Source organism: Manis pentadactyla, chromosome 14 (assembly GCF_030020395.1).
Source record: "Manis pentadactyla isolate mManPen7 chromosome 14, mManPen7.hap1, whole genome shotgun sequence".
Taxonomy (NCBI): Eukaryota; Metazoa; Chordata; class Mammalia; order Pholidota; family Manidae; genus Manis; species Manis pentadactyla.
The window spans coordinates 46,482,326-46,499,469 of NC_080032.1; the positions used below are offsets into that span (position 1 = coordinate 46,482,326).

General features: G+C 39.7%; 1 protein-coding gene across 3 annotated transcripts in view; it reads left to right on the forward strand.

Moving 5' to 3' along the window:
- ZNF385D (zinc finger protein 385D) overlaps positions 1-17,144 on the forward strand; it is a 955,616-nt gene that overhangs the window by 871,285 nt on the left and 67,187 nt on the right. For all 3 annotated transcript variants that reach the window (XM_036898282.2, XM_036898284.2, XM_036898283.2), the window contains one exon: positions 4,192-4,354. In XM_036898282.2, coding sequence (XP_036754177.2) covers positions 4,192-4,354 — 163 coding nt within the window. The remainder of the gene's footprint in view (positions 1-4,191; positions 4,355-17,144) is intronic.

The following is a 17,144-nucleotide window of genomic DNA, read 5'->3' on the forward strand; positions in this document are numbered from 1 at the left end:
AGAATTTGCATTTCTAACAAACTCCCAGCTGCTGTTCCCTCTGCTGCTGGTCCCAGGACCCACGCTTTGAGAACTAATACTTTATATGAATGTTAAATGAAGCTGAGAGTTGATAATAAAGGAATTAAGATGGAATTAGGACTTGGGACTCTTCTGCTGGTGTATACAGAAGTGATATTTAAAATATTTAGCAGGCACTGACAAATCAGAGTGTGTACTAGTCTGATCCACATGGTTGAACCTGTGCCTCAGTATTTAGACTTGAGTGAGTATATGCAACATAAAAAAATAAATAAAACTGTACATAGATAAAATGGAATTTTAAACTTTTTTCCTGCAGTAATTTTTTATAGTTCTCAAACTATAAATCTAAAATAAGTGGTTTGGAGTTTAGGGAAATCTTTTATCACTTCATTTTCTTCTTCATCTCCAAAACAACTCTAAATTTTAAAACTCTCTAAAATTTTTAAGTTTTAAGACACTCTAAAATTTCTAAAACCAAAAACTTAAATATCAAATAATTTCTCAAAAAAAGAAAATTCCTCTAGTTCCAAGTATTATCTGTCTCCTTCCCACAGGGGATTGTGAACTTCTTTAGTAACTACTCTTCCTTTTCCTGATGTTGAATTTTATTATGATAATGTTTGTTTTATTTTAATAAAAGTTAGTATGTGGTAAAATGTCATGATATCACAAACTAATAAATGCCACCGTGTCTTTTTTGCATGTGTTCGTAAAAATGAAATGGCTATAGTAACCAGATATGGATGCTTAAGATAAACTTCATAGTTTTTAAAAAGCTTGTATACCCCTTGTATACAAGATATGTAGACAAAAAGTGTACAAGGTAATGGTGCTAATAGAATAAAATAATTCATGAATATTATATTTCCAGTGCGTTTCATAGGATAATGGTGATATATAAAGTAGCCTCTTACTTAGATAAGTAAAATGTGTGTGTGTGTGTGTGTTTCAAAATGATGAATGAAACTCCTGTCGCAATGTTAGCCATTTAATAATTATCTTCATCTACCTTGGAACTTCAGTTGCATTTTAAACTGGGAGCCGGTTTGAAGCAGTGAAAATAAAATTTGGAAAATGGCAGTCAGACTGGCTCCTGTTGTCTGGGAGGTGGGATCACAGAGGAGCTGCCTCAGCATCCCCTGCAGGAGTGCGTGTGTCTGTCCTTTCAGCACTTGCTCGCCTCTGAGATGCCACATGCTAGATATCATGGCATCATGTGCTATTTCAAGGTCGGCAGTTGTGATTTTTATTAAATAGTAATCTAGTATTCCACTTATTATTTAAAAACAAATTACCAAAGCCCAACTTCTGTTCTGCTCACTTCTGTATGTACTATAATCATACAATGATCATCTAACTATGATCTCGTTTTCAAATACAGAATTCTGCAGTGTGCCGTAATGACAATAACTTTTGCTTGTGTGTGGTGGTTCCTATGTTTCTGGGAATGACTTGACTCCAAGACTGGCCCATAAATACCAGGGAACAACCTCAGAGGGAATGTGGTGTGCTACGTTACATCCAGTGACTCTCTGCCCAGAGAAAGGGCAGTGAGGACCACAGAAACATCTCTGGCCAGCTGCTGCTTTTTAAACATCCCCCAGCAGGATTCCTTCTTAGGCTGCAGCCTTTCCTCCAGCCACAGAAAGATCAGATATGGTGGAATCATCTATCCTGCCCAGCGAAGTGGCCTGAAGGGGTGAGGAGAGCTGGCTGGGTTTTATTCCTTTACACAAGGAACATACCTTTGTACAACATAACTGTATCAAGGTACACCAAGAATTATGGGGTCAATATACATAGACTAGAAAGATTAATACCAGTATAACCTAAGAGCAGTCCAGTACATTCTACAAACATTAAAGTCAATGACAAAGACTGATCTGTCTGTCTACATTTGGTTTCCAACTTGTATGCCCACCTTCTCCCCAACACGCACATCCTGCACGAGCACTATCACCTCGACCGCCTCTAGTGCTCTCACCCTTCTTCACCCCACCATTTCCCTAAACCCCACATGTTCTGCTACCTGCAGCACTCTGTATTCCCATATCATTTCATTTTTTCTTCAAATTTGGGGAAGGCTTGGTTACCTTTTCTAATTAAAATAGTATCAAAGTGCTTTGGAACTGTTATTCAATTAAATGAATATGAATTTTTTATTATTTTGTTTCATTTTGCTTTTTAATATGTCAGGTCATCTCAACTGGGAGCCCACCAACTATGGTTCATTTTGTCATCCCTTTGCCTCCCAACCCCCTGGGCCATTTCACTTGTTTGGGAGCCTTGACTTCGCTGTACCTGCAACAGAGTGTTTTTGAGGGTGCGTAAATACTCTCTTAACCTGAAGGGTTCTTTTGGAGTAAGTTTCTTACTATACAAAATAGAGCCCTCACCTGGCACTGTGGTATATTAAAATGAAGTCTCATCTAATTTGAAATACCACTGAGAATGCAGATTCGTTAGGAACTTTAAAATGTGTGTCTTGGAGGAGTAAGTGGAGATAGCACTGTTCATCTAAACCCTATCTTTTAATATGATTATATATAAAATATTCTCTTCTTTACCAGGGGTAGGAATGCTGACAGAAAAGAGAAAACCTTTGCTTTCAGGGAAATTAGGTAGCTAGCTGTCTAGAGAAGGTGACCAATTATTTGTGGGTTTAATTGCATGTAGCACACTGGCCTTGAATGCTAGGGCCAAAAGACTTGATTTATTTATAAGGAGAACTAGGTGGGAAAAAAGGGCACACAGCTCTCTCTATCCATCAAAGTGGCATTCACCATGTAAAACCAAACCACTCCAGCCTATCTGGTTCTTTAATTAGCTATAACAAGTCTTAACTTCATATTTCAGCTCACACTATGTCTTTTGATGTTATGTGTTGTTGGAAAACTCGTAACTGATGCATGAATGTCCTTTCTGTTCAAACTGTTTCTAATATATAATTTCCTTGTCCAGTGTTCTTTCAATAAGGGTACCTAGTTCTTTGAGGATAGTTGTCAGAATGATGCAGATGAAGGTGTAGGTTATTTATGCATCTATTTATACAAAGATAATAATGCAACACCCTGTCTACCCCATTTGCTGTGACGAAGGGGACAATGTGATTATTATTTTTCTTGCAAAAAAGAACATGGGGTTTAAATAAGCAATGGGAAGCCATGGGCAGTCTGACAGACATAATCCTCCATTGAAATGTCTTCTTTGTGAGGTGACATTTTTAAAGGTTTTGAGCTGGAAGACTTTTTGATCTAAGCAATCTCCCTGCCTGCCTCCACCCTACCCCAAGCCACAAAGGCTTTTTCTCCCAAGAAAGAAACATTAATAATACAGATTTCTTTATGATGGTTCTTTTTCTCAATTAATGTGTCTCTCCAGTAACAAACAAACAAAAAGAAAAGTGCAAAGAAAATATAAACTTGGGAAAATGTGTATTACTGTTTTAGAAAAAAAATCTCAGAAGGCACCAGCAGCAGTTGCCCTGGCCGCATTGGGTAGGCACAACGTACCAGAGCCTCCTGACATGGGCTAGGGCACGACAGACCCCTGTGTTGAAAGAATGCTCTTGCCTTTAATTTCTCAGACTACCCTCTGTAGGAAGCAGAGAGAAAGAAAGAATCAGAAAATTGTCCAGCTTCTGTGCACTTCATTTAGCTTTAGGCAGTGCACTGCTTTTGAGCTCTCAAGCTTCAATCTCAGTCTCCAGGTGGCCACTTCCCTTTTTATATGTGAATTTTCCTGGTAGTCACCTTTTGGGGACTGTATTAGTAAGACACATGGTAGAAAGCAAAAACACATTTCCTGATCCAAGGAGGTGAGAGCTTCTCTCTCCTAGAGCCCAGCACCTTCTGTGACAGAACAAAGGCAATACAGGAGCGCTTCTTGTTTTCTTCCCTTCCCCCAAGAAAATGTTGGTGGGTTACTGTAGAGCTACATTTCTCTTCAGGGAAACAATAGGGTAACTTGCCTTGCACCCAGAGGTTTTAGAACTTGGTTCCCATTGCTTTCTAGCATCATTCTAAATAGAACTCTACTGTTTGGCCACAGCCAGAATTAGCTCAAACGGTACCTATTATTGAAAGGGAGTCTGTATTTGCAGTAATACAGAGAATGCCAGTTCAGAAATGAGCCTGATTGCACGGTTCATTTTGTTCTCCTTTGTAGAGCCAGGCTGCGGCCCACTACAAAGGCACGAAACATGCCAAGAAGCTCAAAGCACTGGAAGCCATGAAAAATAAGCAGAAATCTGTAACTGCCAAGGACAGCGTAAAGACCGCCTTCACCTCCATCACTACCAATGCCATCACTACCAGCTCTGACAAAACAGGTTAAGCGATGATCTCTGTTGTTCTCGTCGTCATTGTCGTGTGGGGGCTCCTTCCCTTGCCTAACCCTGTGTCTGTTTACTTATGTTCCTACCATGTGATCCATGCTTGATCCATCTTTCTGGGTAATGGTGATTGTTTCCCCTCCTTCCTCCAATGCCCCTAAGAGATTGAAATAATCACCCATTACTCTGCTGATTTTGCTATGGGCACAATCCAGGCGCTGTCCTGGAGGAACACAAGAGTCGTAAAGGCATTTGAAACTGTGTCCCCATTAACCCCTTTTGAGAAGTGAACCTTTGGTATGTATTGTTTGCATCTTGTATGCAGCACCTAGCCTATAACTGCAGGCAGATTTGATGTAACTGAGTACACAGAAGAGTATGCCAAATGAATCGAGAAGGCTCCAGTAAGGGCATTATCACTGGCAGAGTTTTATTCTCATAAATCCCAAACATTGCACTATTTCAGTAGTGGCTATGAGATTCTGGGCTTGTCATGGCTGGGTAACCTCCCTTCTGCATACAGGTAAGTGCTACTGATACCAATTATTCTATATAACAGAGCCTTCGCAGTGAAGTAATGTCCTCTGAATGGCCCCTTGGGATAGCTCCTGCAAATAACCAGTTTATTGACAGCAGGGGGAAGCCACTGGGGTTTCACTACGCTGGAATTTTTAAGTATAAGGCCACTGGGTCCTCTAAATTTACATAAAAGGAAGTCCTGCATCATTCATGGATGCACCTTTAATAAATCACTTTCTAGAGCACAAGGGCTGGCACGTTGGTCCTTCTCCAGTCCCTGCAGGTGGCAATCAGGGGTCAAGAAATGCTCATATCGTCATCGATGGTAATATCTCAACTTGATGAGAATCTTCTGTGTGTGATGGATGAAAATATAAAATGCTACACCGAGCAAATAGAAAGGATCAAAGCAATTTTTATTATAAATGGTAGCATCCGTTAGACACATAAATACTCCTAAAAGGATCTAGAGAGATGCTCACCCCAACATGAATCTGTAAAGGATGATGATTTCTCTCCAAATTGCCATGACACAGTCCTTTACCTCAGTATCACTGGTGATGCACTGCGCCTCCCTCTCTGGGAATGCTGTATGTTCACTGAGCTTGTGTGTATCTGTCGTCCTCCTATCCTGGCACCTGGTGTGGCGTGGTGTAGGTGCCAAGTAAAATGTCTGATGGATGGCTGCCTTTTCCCTCCCTCCCTGGTTCTCTTATTCATCCAGTTGTGTGTCACCATACACTAAAGGAGAGTGCTCGTCACGTTCACGTCTTTGGTATCCAGAGCAAGAGCTGGATGATGCTGTTTTAATAATTCAGATGTAAAACCTTACAGAAAAATCTTTAATCTTTTCTCTATTAATTGAAAACTCAATGCCTTGTTTTGGGGGCCATGGGGAATGAGCAGTAATGAGGCAGATGAATGTAATTTTTGCTCCCATATATTGGGGCACAAGTTGGGACCACACTTGCCATACAGAAATATATTTCCTTTACAAAATGATAGTAGGTAAGAAAAACAAAGAAACAAGTTTGACATAAAGGATTTGATACAAAGAGATGAGTTTAATGTAAGTTTTTTTTTTGTCCCCAGATTTTTCTACACCTAGGTATTTTTATCAACAAGGCTATTTGGGTTACCTTGACTCCTCTTTAAATGCACAAAAATTCCTGTTACCTTGAGGATGCATGCCATTTAAAACTACTTATGTACATGCTGCTGGGTTAGGAAAGGCTCCCGCATGTGTTCTGTGTCTTAGGTAAATGAGTTATGAATACATGCCTCCATCCCTCAGTTTAGGGGCCAGAATGGAAAGAGTGGCAGTCATCTACTCTCTGTTTTTTAGAAGGTGAATGGGAATAAGTTTTGGCTTGGGCTGTGGGGGAATCTATATAACATAAAGAGATTCCCAGTGGAGATGCCAGAACTTGCCTAATGGTCAGAATGGTGTTGAAATGATGAAATGTCCTTTCATGCTGGAGCTAGAGAAAATTCCAGAGGACAGAAGGGATAGTAAAGTCTGTAAACTTAGTACAAATATTCTAAAGACAAAGGAGGAAGTGATGGGTGTCAGGAAGGACATTGCTTTCCTAATCCATGGGGACATACACCCAGGAAAACTCAAGTCATATAGATCGAAAGACAATCCCAGCACACTCACCAGATGTTTTAAGCCACATTTGATCCTTAAACTGGGATTTCTGCAAAACTACCAATGAGAAATACCCCACCAAAGCCCCTGTCTTATCCCGGCTGTATTGCAACACAAATCAGAGGTACCTGTGCTGGCAAACTGGAGTTTTCTTAAAACTACTACTTGTCCTTTTTGTTACTGCCTGCTTCTTCAAAATGATTAGGAAGGAGCACAACCCTGAAAACAAGATGTGTCTCCAAGCTAATTTCTTAAAACAGTTATACCTGGGGTCTAATGGACAGAGAATAAGACTCTAAAATCAAATGTGCTTTTTAACAGTAAAAAATTGTAACCCTTCGCTTAATGTGTAAGACTGATTTGTGATTTGTGAACTTATCCATGCATAAAAAAGACATGCATTAAATCATAATTTACTAATTTTACCAAGGCATTCTTAATAAGAATAATCCAACTAAAAGAATAATTGCTCTTAGAAATGCTAAGTATACAATGATTTGGTATGAACATTTAACAGAAGGTTGGGAAACTGGTGCAAAGGGCAAGAAGCAGTGTAAACTTGAATTAGAAAATTGATTTTGAGGTTTTTCATGGGATTCTCTAAAATACAAGAAACATAAATTTTCATTGTAAATCTGCTTGATAAAAATAATTTTGACAGACAATTCCTCTGAAATACCTAAACTGTATATTACAGGTTTCAATTGCTGCCTTAGGATAACAAGTCTACAGGACCGCTGGCGTAAGCTCTAATCACTAACTTTATGATCCTGAATTTTTTTTCATTACTTATAACAGGCTGCATGTTGGAATAGTGAGCCAAGGATAATGTTCAGAGATCAACCAACTGCTCACCGGAAGCCAAGTTCCTCTCTCTCTAGGCAAGGAGACACTCCCTAACATGAAAACATAATTTTAATTCTCATGATCTGATGAGGAGTGTTCGGTTAGTAAACTACACAAAGAAAAATTTACAGCCAAAAATAACATTTTAAAAAATATATTGAACACCCCAAACTATTGGCATATGACTGTGGTATATGGTAGTCATTACAGAATATTTCATAGAGCAAACATTTCCAAAGACGGCTGGAATAATTTTGTCTGATCTAGTAAGTTTTTTTGTTTTTTTTTTTTGTAGATAATTATTTTTTATTGAAGGGTAGTTGACACACAGTATTACATTACATTAGTTTCAGGTGTACAACACAGTGATTCAACATTTATATACATGATAATTCTAGGTACCAGCTATCACCATACCAACTTGTTACAATATTTTGACTATATTCCTTATACTATACATTACATCCCGGTTACTTATTTATTTTACAATTGGAAGTGTGTTTTTTTTTTTTTTGTGAGGGCATCTCTCATATTTATTAATCAAATGGTTGTTAACAACAATAAAATTCTGTATAGGGGAGTCAATGCTCAATGCACAATCATTAATCCACCCCAAGCCTAATTTTCGTCAGTCTCCAATCTTCTGAAGCATAACGAACAAGTTCTTACATGGAGAACAAATTCTTAAATAGTGATTAAGTTACATGGTGAACAGTACAAGGGCAGTCATCACAGAAACTATCGGTTTTGCTCATGCATTATGAACTATAAACAGTTCAAATATGAATACTCATTTGATTTTTATACTTGATTTATATGTGCATACCACATTTCTCTCTTTATTATTATTATTTTTAATAAAATGCTGAAGTGGTAGGTAGATACAAGATAAAGGTAGAAAACATAGTTTAGTGTTGTAAGAGAGCAAATGTAGATGATCAGGTGTTTGCCTGTAGACTATGTGTTAATCCAAGCTAGACAAGGGCAATAAAACATCCACGTATGCAGAAGATTTCTCTCAGAATGGGGGGGGTGAGGTTCTAAGCCTCACCTCTGTTGATCCCCAATTTCTCACCTGATGGCCCCCCTGCAACTGTGCCTGTCTTAGGTTGTTCCTCCCTTGAGGAATCTTACCCGTCTCTGGCTAACCAGTCATCTTCCGGAGCCATACAGGGAAATGTAAAGTTGGTAAGTGAGAGAGAAGCCTTATTGTTTGAAAAGGTTACCTTTTTACTTCTTTGCATATTAATGCCCTGTGGCTTCTATGCCCAGCATTTGTCTTGAGGGATCTTTACCACTTGGAAGAATTATGATACTAGGTAAATTTGATAGGAGGCACGAATTCTATTTAAGGGTTGTAATTAGGAAGGAAGAAGAAAAGCTATAGAAGTAGCAGGCAGAAGAAAACATGTGAAGATTGATTATTTCTTTGACATATCTTCTTGTAGAGTAACTTCAGCATGTATAGGTTTTAAACTACTAATTAAATTGCGCACACACATTAACATAATAGGAGTATAGTTACATAACCAAAGCATACCTGTAATTACCAGCCATCTCCAGTGAAACCAAGAAAACCAGTTAGACACCTTAGGCATTTGTGAAAACTTATCTATGATATGGTGGATATTGTCCAACTGAACTTGAACAGTCTGAGAGAAATCAGACAAATTAAAACAACCCATTCTTGGGGACTGTTCACATCCCATATGTTTTTTTAAAAGTAAATAGTCTGTAGTTGTAAGATTTTGGAGCGCTACAATTTGCACTTCTCCTAATTCTCGGTTGAGTTCCAACAGTATAGATCCAGTCAAATTTGTTGTTTTACTGTATGCACAAGGCAGCTTAGATATCTCCTTCTTCATTCCCATGGCAAGTCCAGGAACTTGTGGGATGAGTGCATCTACACCTGTAGCAGTGCATGGATATTTGTTGGGGGTTTTTGATGATCATCTTCTGGCATGAGTCTTCCAGAGAGTGCTGATGTTGGAAGTTCTTTTTCATATCGTATCTTAGTTGATTTTCTGGGTAGCCAAATTAGGCTTTGATCCTCTGTATAAACACAAACAGGCCCTTTGCCTACACTTTTATATGCCCTTTATACCATTGTGTAGAACTCGTTGGAGGTCACCACACAAGAACTGCCTTTTTTTTTTTTTCTGGTATCATTAATCTACACTTACATGACGAATATTATGTTTACTAGGCTCTCCCCTATACCAGGTCCTCCCTATAAACCCCTTTACAGTCACTGTCCATCAGCATAGCAAAATGTTGTAGAATCACTACTTGCCTTCTCTGTGTTGTACAGCCCTCCCCTTTCTCTCACACACCCCCATGTATGCTAATCTTAATTCCCCCTTCTACTCCCCCCCTTATCCCTCCCTACCCACCCATCCTCCCCAGTCCCTTTCCCTTTGGTACCTGTTAGTCCATTCTTGAGTTCTGCGATTCTGCTGCTGTTCTGTTCCTTCAGTTTTTCCTTTGTTCTTATATTCCACAGATGAGTGAAATCATTTGGTATTTCTCTTTCTCCGCTTGGCTTGTTTCACTGAGCATAATACCCTCCAGCTCCATCCATGTTGCTGCAAATGGTAGGATTTGCCCTTTTCTTATGGCTGAGTAGTATTCCATTGTGTATATGTACCACATCTTCTTTATCCATTCATCTACTGATGGACATTTAGGTTGCCTCCAATTCTTGGATATTGTAAATAGTGCTGTGATAAACATAGTGGTGCATTGGTCTTTCTCAAACTTGATTGCTGCATTCTTGGGGTAAATTCCTAGGAGTGCAATTCCTGGGTCAAATGGTAAGTCTGCTTTGAGCATTTTGATGTACCTCCATACTGCTTTCCACAATGGTTGAACTAATTTACATTCCCACCAACAGTGTAGGAGGGTTCCCCTTTCTCCACAGCCTCGTCAACATTTGTTGTTGTTTGTCTTTTGGATGGCAGCCATCCTTACTGGTGTGAGGTGATACCTCATTGTAGTTTTAATGTGCATTTCTCTGATAATTAGCGATGTGGAGCATCTTTTCATGTGTCTGTTGGCCATCTGTATTTCTTTTTTGGAGAACTGTTCAGTTCCTCTGCCCATTTTTTAATTGGGTTATTTGTTTTTTGTTTGTTGAGGCGTGTGAGCTCTTTATATATTCTGGACGTCAAGCCTTTATCGGATCTGTCATTTTCAAATATATTCTCCCATACTGTAGGGATCCTTTTTGTTCTACTGATGGTGTCTTTTGCTGTACAGAAGCTTTTCAGCTTAATGTAGTCCCACTTGTTCATTTTTGCTGTTGTTTTCCTTGCCCGGGGAGATATGTTAAAGAAGAGGTCACTCATGTTTATGTCTAAGAGGTTTTTGCCTATGTTTTCTTCCAGGAGTTTAATGGTTTCATGACTTACATTCAGGTCTTTGATCCATTCTGAGTTCACTTTTGTATATGGGGTTAGACAATGGTCCAGTTTCATTCTCCTATATGTAGCTGTCCAGTTTTGCCAGCTCCATCTGTTGAAGAGACTGTCTTTTCGCCATTGAATGTCCATGGCTCCTTTATCAAATATTAATTGACCATATATGTCTGGGTTAATGTCTGGATTGTCTAGTCTGTTCCATTGGTCTGTGGCTCTGTTCTTGTGCCAGTACCAAATTGTCTTGATTACTATGGCTTTATAGTAGAGCTTGAAGTTGGGGAGTGAGATCCCCCCTACTTTATTCTTCTTTCTCAGGATTGCTTTGGCTATTCGGGGTCTTTGGAGTTTCCATATGAATTTTTGAATTATTTGTTCCAGTTTGTTGAAGAATGTTGCTGGTAGTTTCATAGGGATTGCCTCAAATCTGTATATTGCTTTGGGCAGGATGGCCATTTTGACAATATTAATTCTTCCTAGCCACGAGCATGGGATAAGTTTCCATCTATTAGTGTCCCCTTTAATTTCTCTTAAGAGTGACCTGTAGTTTTCAGAGTATAAGTCTTTCACTTCTTTGGTTAGGTTTATTCCTAGGTATTTTATTTTTTTTGATGCAATTGTGAATGAAGTTGTTTTCCTGATTTCTCTTTCTGTTGGTTCATTGTTAGTGTATAGGAGAGCCACAGATTTCTGTGTGTTGATTTTGTATTCTGCAACTTTGCTGTATTCTGATATCAGTTCTAGTAGTTTTGGGGTGGAGTCTTTAGGATTTTTTATGTACAGTATCATGTCATCTGCAAATAGTGACAGTTTAACTTCTTCTTTACCAATCTGGATTCCTTGTATTTTTTTGTTTTGTCTGATTGCCATGGCTAGGACCTCCAGTACTATGTTAAATAACAGTGGGGAGAGTGGGCATCCCTGTCTAGTTCCCGATCTCAGAGGAAATGCTTTCAGCTTCTAGCTGTTCAATATAATGTTGGCTGTGGGTTTATCATAGATGGCCTTTATTATGTTGAGGTACTTGCCCTCGATTCCCATTTTGCTGAGAGTTATTATCATGAATGGATGTTGAACTTTGTCAAATGCTTTTTCAGCATCTATGGAGATGATCATGTTTTTGTCTTTCTTTTTGTTGATGTGGTGGATGATGTTGATGGACTTTCGAATGTTGTACCATCCTTGCATCCCTGGGATGAATCCCACTTGGTCATGGTGTATGATCCTTTTGATGTATTTTTGAATTCGGTTTGCTAATATTTTGTTGAGTATTTTTGCATCTACGTTCATCAGGGATATTGGTCTGTAGTTTTCTTTTTTGGTGGGGTCTTTGCCTGGTTTTGGTATTAGGGTGATGTTAGCTTCATAGAATGAGTTTGGGAGTATCCCCTCCTCCTCTATTTTTTGGAAAACTTTAAGGATAATGGGTATTATGTCTTCCCTGTATGTCTGATAAAATTCTGAGGTAAATCCATTTGGCCCAGGGGTTTTGTTCTTTGGTAGTTTTTTGATTACCGCTTCAGTTTCGTTGCTGGTAATTGGTCTGTTTAGATTTTCTGTTTCTTTCTTGGTGAGTCTTGGAAGGTTGTATTTTTCTAGGAAGTTGTCCATTTCTCCTAGGTTTCCCAGCTTGTTAGCATATAGGTTTTCATAGTAGTCTCTAATAATTCTTTGTGTTTCTGTGGGGTCCGTCGTGATTTTTCCTTTCTCGTTTCTGATACTGTTCATTTGTGTTGACTCTCTTTTCATCTTAATAAGTCTGACTAGAGGCTTATCTATTTTGTTTATTTTCTCGAACAACCAGCTCTTGGTTTCATTGATTTTTGCTATTGTTTTATTCTTCTCAATTTTATTTATTTCTTCTCTGATCTTTATTATGTCCCTCCTTCTGCTGATCTTAGGCCTCATGTGTTCTTCTTTTTCCAATTTTGATAATTGTGACATTAGACCATTCATTTGGGATTGTTCTTCCTTTTTTAAATATGCTTGAATTGCTATATTCTTTCCTCTTAAGACTGCTTTTGCTGTGTCCCACAGAAGTTGGGGCTTAGTGTTGTTGTTGTTATTTGTTTCCATATATTGCTGGATCTCCATTTTGATTTGGTCATTGATCCATTGATTATTTAGGAGCGTGTTGTTAAGCCTCCATGTGTTTGTGAGCCTCTTTTCTTTATTTATACAGTTTATTTCTAGTTTTATGCCTTTGTGGTCTGAAAAGTTGTTTGGTAGGATTTCAATCTTTTGGAATTTTCTGAGGCTCTTTTTGTGGCCTAGTATGTGGTCTATTCTGGGGAATGTTCCATGTGCACTTGAGAAGAATGTATATCCTGTTGCTTTTGGATGTAGAGTTCTATAGATGTCTATTAGGTCCATGTGCTCTACTGTGTTGTTCAGTGCTTCCGTGTCTTTACTTATTGTCTGCCCAGTGGATCTATCCTTTTGGGTGAGTGGTGTGTTGAAGTCTCCTAGAATGAATGCATTGCAGTCTATTTCCCCCTTTCGTTCTGTTAGTATTTGTTTCACATACGCTGGTGCTCCTGTGTTGGGTGCATATATATTTAGAATGGTTATATCCTCTTGTTGGACTGAGCCCTTTATCATTATGTAGTGTCTTTCTTTATCTCTTGTTACTTTCTTTGTTTTGAAGTCTAGTTTGTCTGATATTAGTACTGCAACCCCTCCTTTCTTCTCACTGTTGTTTGCCTGAAATATGTTTTTCCATCCCTTGACTTTTAGTCTGTACATGTCTTTGGGTTTGAGGTGAGTTTCTTGTAACAGCACATAGATGGGTCTTGCTTTTTTATCCATTCTATTACTCTGTGTCTTTTGAATGGTGTATTCAGTCCGTTAACATTTAGGGTGACTATTGAAAGATATGTACTTATTGCCATTGCAGGCTTTAAATTCGTGGTTACCAAAGGTTCAAGGTTAGCCTCTTTAGTATCTTACTGCCTAACTTAGCTTGCTTATTGAGCTGTTATATAACTGTCTGGATATTCTTTTCTTCTCTCCCTTCTTATTCCTCCTCCTCCATTCTTCATATGTTGGGTGTTTTGTTCTGTGCTCTTTCTACGAGTGCTCCTATCTAGAGCAGTCTCTGTAAGATGTCCTGTAGAGGTGGTTTGTGGGAGGCAAATTCCCTCAGCTTTTGTTTGTCTGGGAATTGTTTAATCCCACCATCGTATTTAAATGATAGTCGTGCTGGATACAGTATCCTTGGTTCAAGGCCCTTCTGTTTCATTGCATTAAATATATCATGCCATTCTCTTCTGGCCTGTAGGGTTTCTGTCTAGAAGTCTGATGTTAGCCTGATGGATTTTCCTTTATAGGTGACCTTTTTCTCTCTAGCTGCCTTTAAAACTCTTTCCTTGTCCTTGTTGTTTGCCATTTTAATTATTATGTGTCTTGGTGTTGTCCTCCTTAGATCCTTTCTGTTGGGGGTTCTGTGTATTTCCATGGTCTGTTCGATTATTTCCTCCCCCAGTTTTGGGAAGTTTTCAGCAATTATTTCTTCCAAGATACTTTCCATCCCTTTTTCTCTCTCTTCTTCTTCTGGTACCCCTATAATACGGATATTGTTCCTTTTGGATTGGTCACACAGTTCTCTTAATATTGTTTCATTCCTGAAGATCCTTTTTGTCTCTCTCTATGTCAGCTTCTATGCGTTCCTGTTCTCTGGTTTCAATTCCATCAATGGCCTCTTGCATCCTATCCATTCTGCTTATAAACCCTTCCAGAGTTTGTTTCATTTCTGTAATCTCCTTTCTGGCATCTGTGATCTCCCTCCGGACTTCATCCCATATCTCTTGCATATTTCTCTGCATCTCTGTCAGCATGTTTATGATTTTTATTTTGAATTCTTTGTCAGGAAGACTGGTTAGGTCTGTCTCCTTCTCTGGTGTTGTCTCTGTGATCTTTGTCTGCCTGTAGTTTTGCCTTTCCATGGTGATAGGAATAGTTTGCAGAGCTGGGACGAGTGACGGCTGGAAGAACTTCCCTTCTTGTTGGTTTTTGGCCCTCCTCTCCTGGGAGAACAGCGACCTCTAGTGGCTTGTGCTGGGTAGCTGCATGCAGACCGGGCTTCTTCTTCCTGCCCAGCTTCTATGGAGTTTATCTCCGCTCTTGCTGTGGGCATGGCCTGGCTTGGGCAGCTGCTCCAAATTGGTGGAGTCGCGTTGGATGGGGAGCGGCCGGGAGGCTATTTATCTCCATAAAGGGCCTCCGTGCTCCCTGCAGCCCAGTGGATTAGGGTGCCCAGAGATCCCTGGATTCCCTACCTCTGGTTTAAGTGTTCCACCCTGCCCCTTTAAGACTTCCAAAAAGCACCCGTCAAAACAAAACAACCACCAAGAAAAAAAATAAAATTAAATTAAAATTAAAATTAAAAAAATAAGTAAATAAATAAAAAATGGCCGCTCGTTTTTCTTTATTCTCCGGCGCCAGCCTCAGGCATCTGCTCACCGGTCTTGCTGCCCTCTTTCCCTATTATTGGGTTTCCTATCCCTTTAAGAGTTCCAAAAAGCGCTCTCCAAAACAAAACAGAAAAAAAAAAAAAATGACTGCTCGCTTTTCTTATGTCCTCCAGCGCCAGGCCTCCGGTGCCTGCTCACTGTTCTTGCTGCCCTATTTCCCTAGTATCCAGGGCTTCGCGCATGCACTGTGTCTGCACTCTGGTCCGGATTGCGGGGGCTGGCTGTTAACAGTCCTGGGCTCCGTCTCCCTCCCGCTCTGCCTATTCTTCTTCCGCCAGGAGCTTGTGGGAAAGGCGCTCAGGTTCCCTGTGCCGGGTCTTGTATCTTACCCCCTTTACGAGGCACTGGGTTCTCGCAAGTGTGTATGTGGTCTGGATGTTGTCCTGTGTCCTCTGGTCTTTATTCTAGGAAGAGTTGTCTTTGTTATATTTTCATAGATATATGTGGTTTTGGGAGGAGATTTCTGCTGATCTACTCACGCTGCCATCTTGGCTCCACCTCCTAGTAAATTTTTTTTTTTATTTAGTTTTTTTATGCAACAAAAGTAATGTCAAAAATGGAATTATGCTCAAACATAACTCAGTTGGCATTGTTGTGTCTATAAAATGACAAAATCAAAGTGGTTGGATTAAGTGTCAAGCTAGGTCATCCTCTGATCTTGCCTTAATTTTTTTGCCCCTTGGGAAGGAGTGGTGATCTCATTTGTTCCCATGGTCTATCAGTTAGGTTTAGGCTAGGTTATACTGAAGTAATAAATGACTTGGTCCAAATCCCAGTGGTTTTACAACAACTAATTGTGTCTTAGTCACATCACATATCAGCTGTGGTTGTTTTCCATGGTAGTTTCACTCCAGGCCCAGGCTAATGAAGCAATCACTAGCTGGACATTACCAATTCTATGTCAGAGGGAAATAGTGTACCATGAATCAATAGGCTCTTAAAGCTTTTTAGTGGAAGTGACACATGATATTCCTCTCACTGTCCACTGGCAAGTCACACCGGTAAGTTTGATTACAGTGGGCAGGGAAGAATCTCCTCCAAGGAGGGGAATCAGATTCTGGTGAGCAGTAATTCAACATGCTGTCCCTTGCGCTTAGGTGTCTCAGCATTCCACACCCCTATCCTTACTCTTCTAAAGCCTGCCTTCATTTTCTTAGGCTTACTGGTTATTCACGTGGGTGGTTTGTAAAGGACACTTTACATTTACAACTTCAAAAAAAAATAGTCCTAATCTCAAACATCACCCCCAACTTTCCGTCCATCCTGTCTTTTCCAGTGTTGTTTTGGTCCTGCAATTCACAGAGTTGAAGCCTTCTAGTTGTCTACTTCAGTCTGCACATCTGTTCAGTGGTTGGAAATCTACCATTCCCAGAAAACATCTTTTACTCTTTCACACATGGTTACAACCCTTATCCTGGCATCATAGGTCTGTATCTTGCCCATTACAATTGCCAGAACCTCCATGCAAGTCCAACTGCCTCCATTCTTGCTCCTTGACAATCACATCCTTCATTCTGCTGCCTGTTTATACTACTCAGGGCATGGGCACAGCATGGACCCATTCAGAAACCTTCCACGTACCTTGATGCTGAGCCTCATGGCCCTCCATCTTTTAGCCACAGCCTGCTTTTTCAAACTTCCATTGCTCACCCGCGATATTCTCCATTAGAGACACACGCTTTTCCCGCATCTTTGTTCCTTATACTGTTCTTCTACGTGTATCTCTTGAAAGTATGTCACTTTTCTCTTCTCCCTTTTGCCTATGAAGTCCGATAAGAACCTATATCTTTCTAACTACCTATAATATTCTGAAAATATAATTTTATATGTCATTACCTTCTCCCACTGCTAGGTGACATGCTCATTGAGAGTACATACTTGAT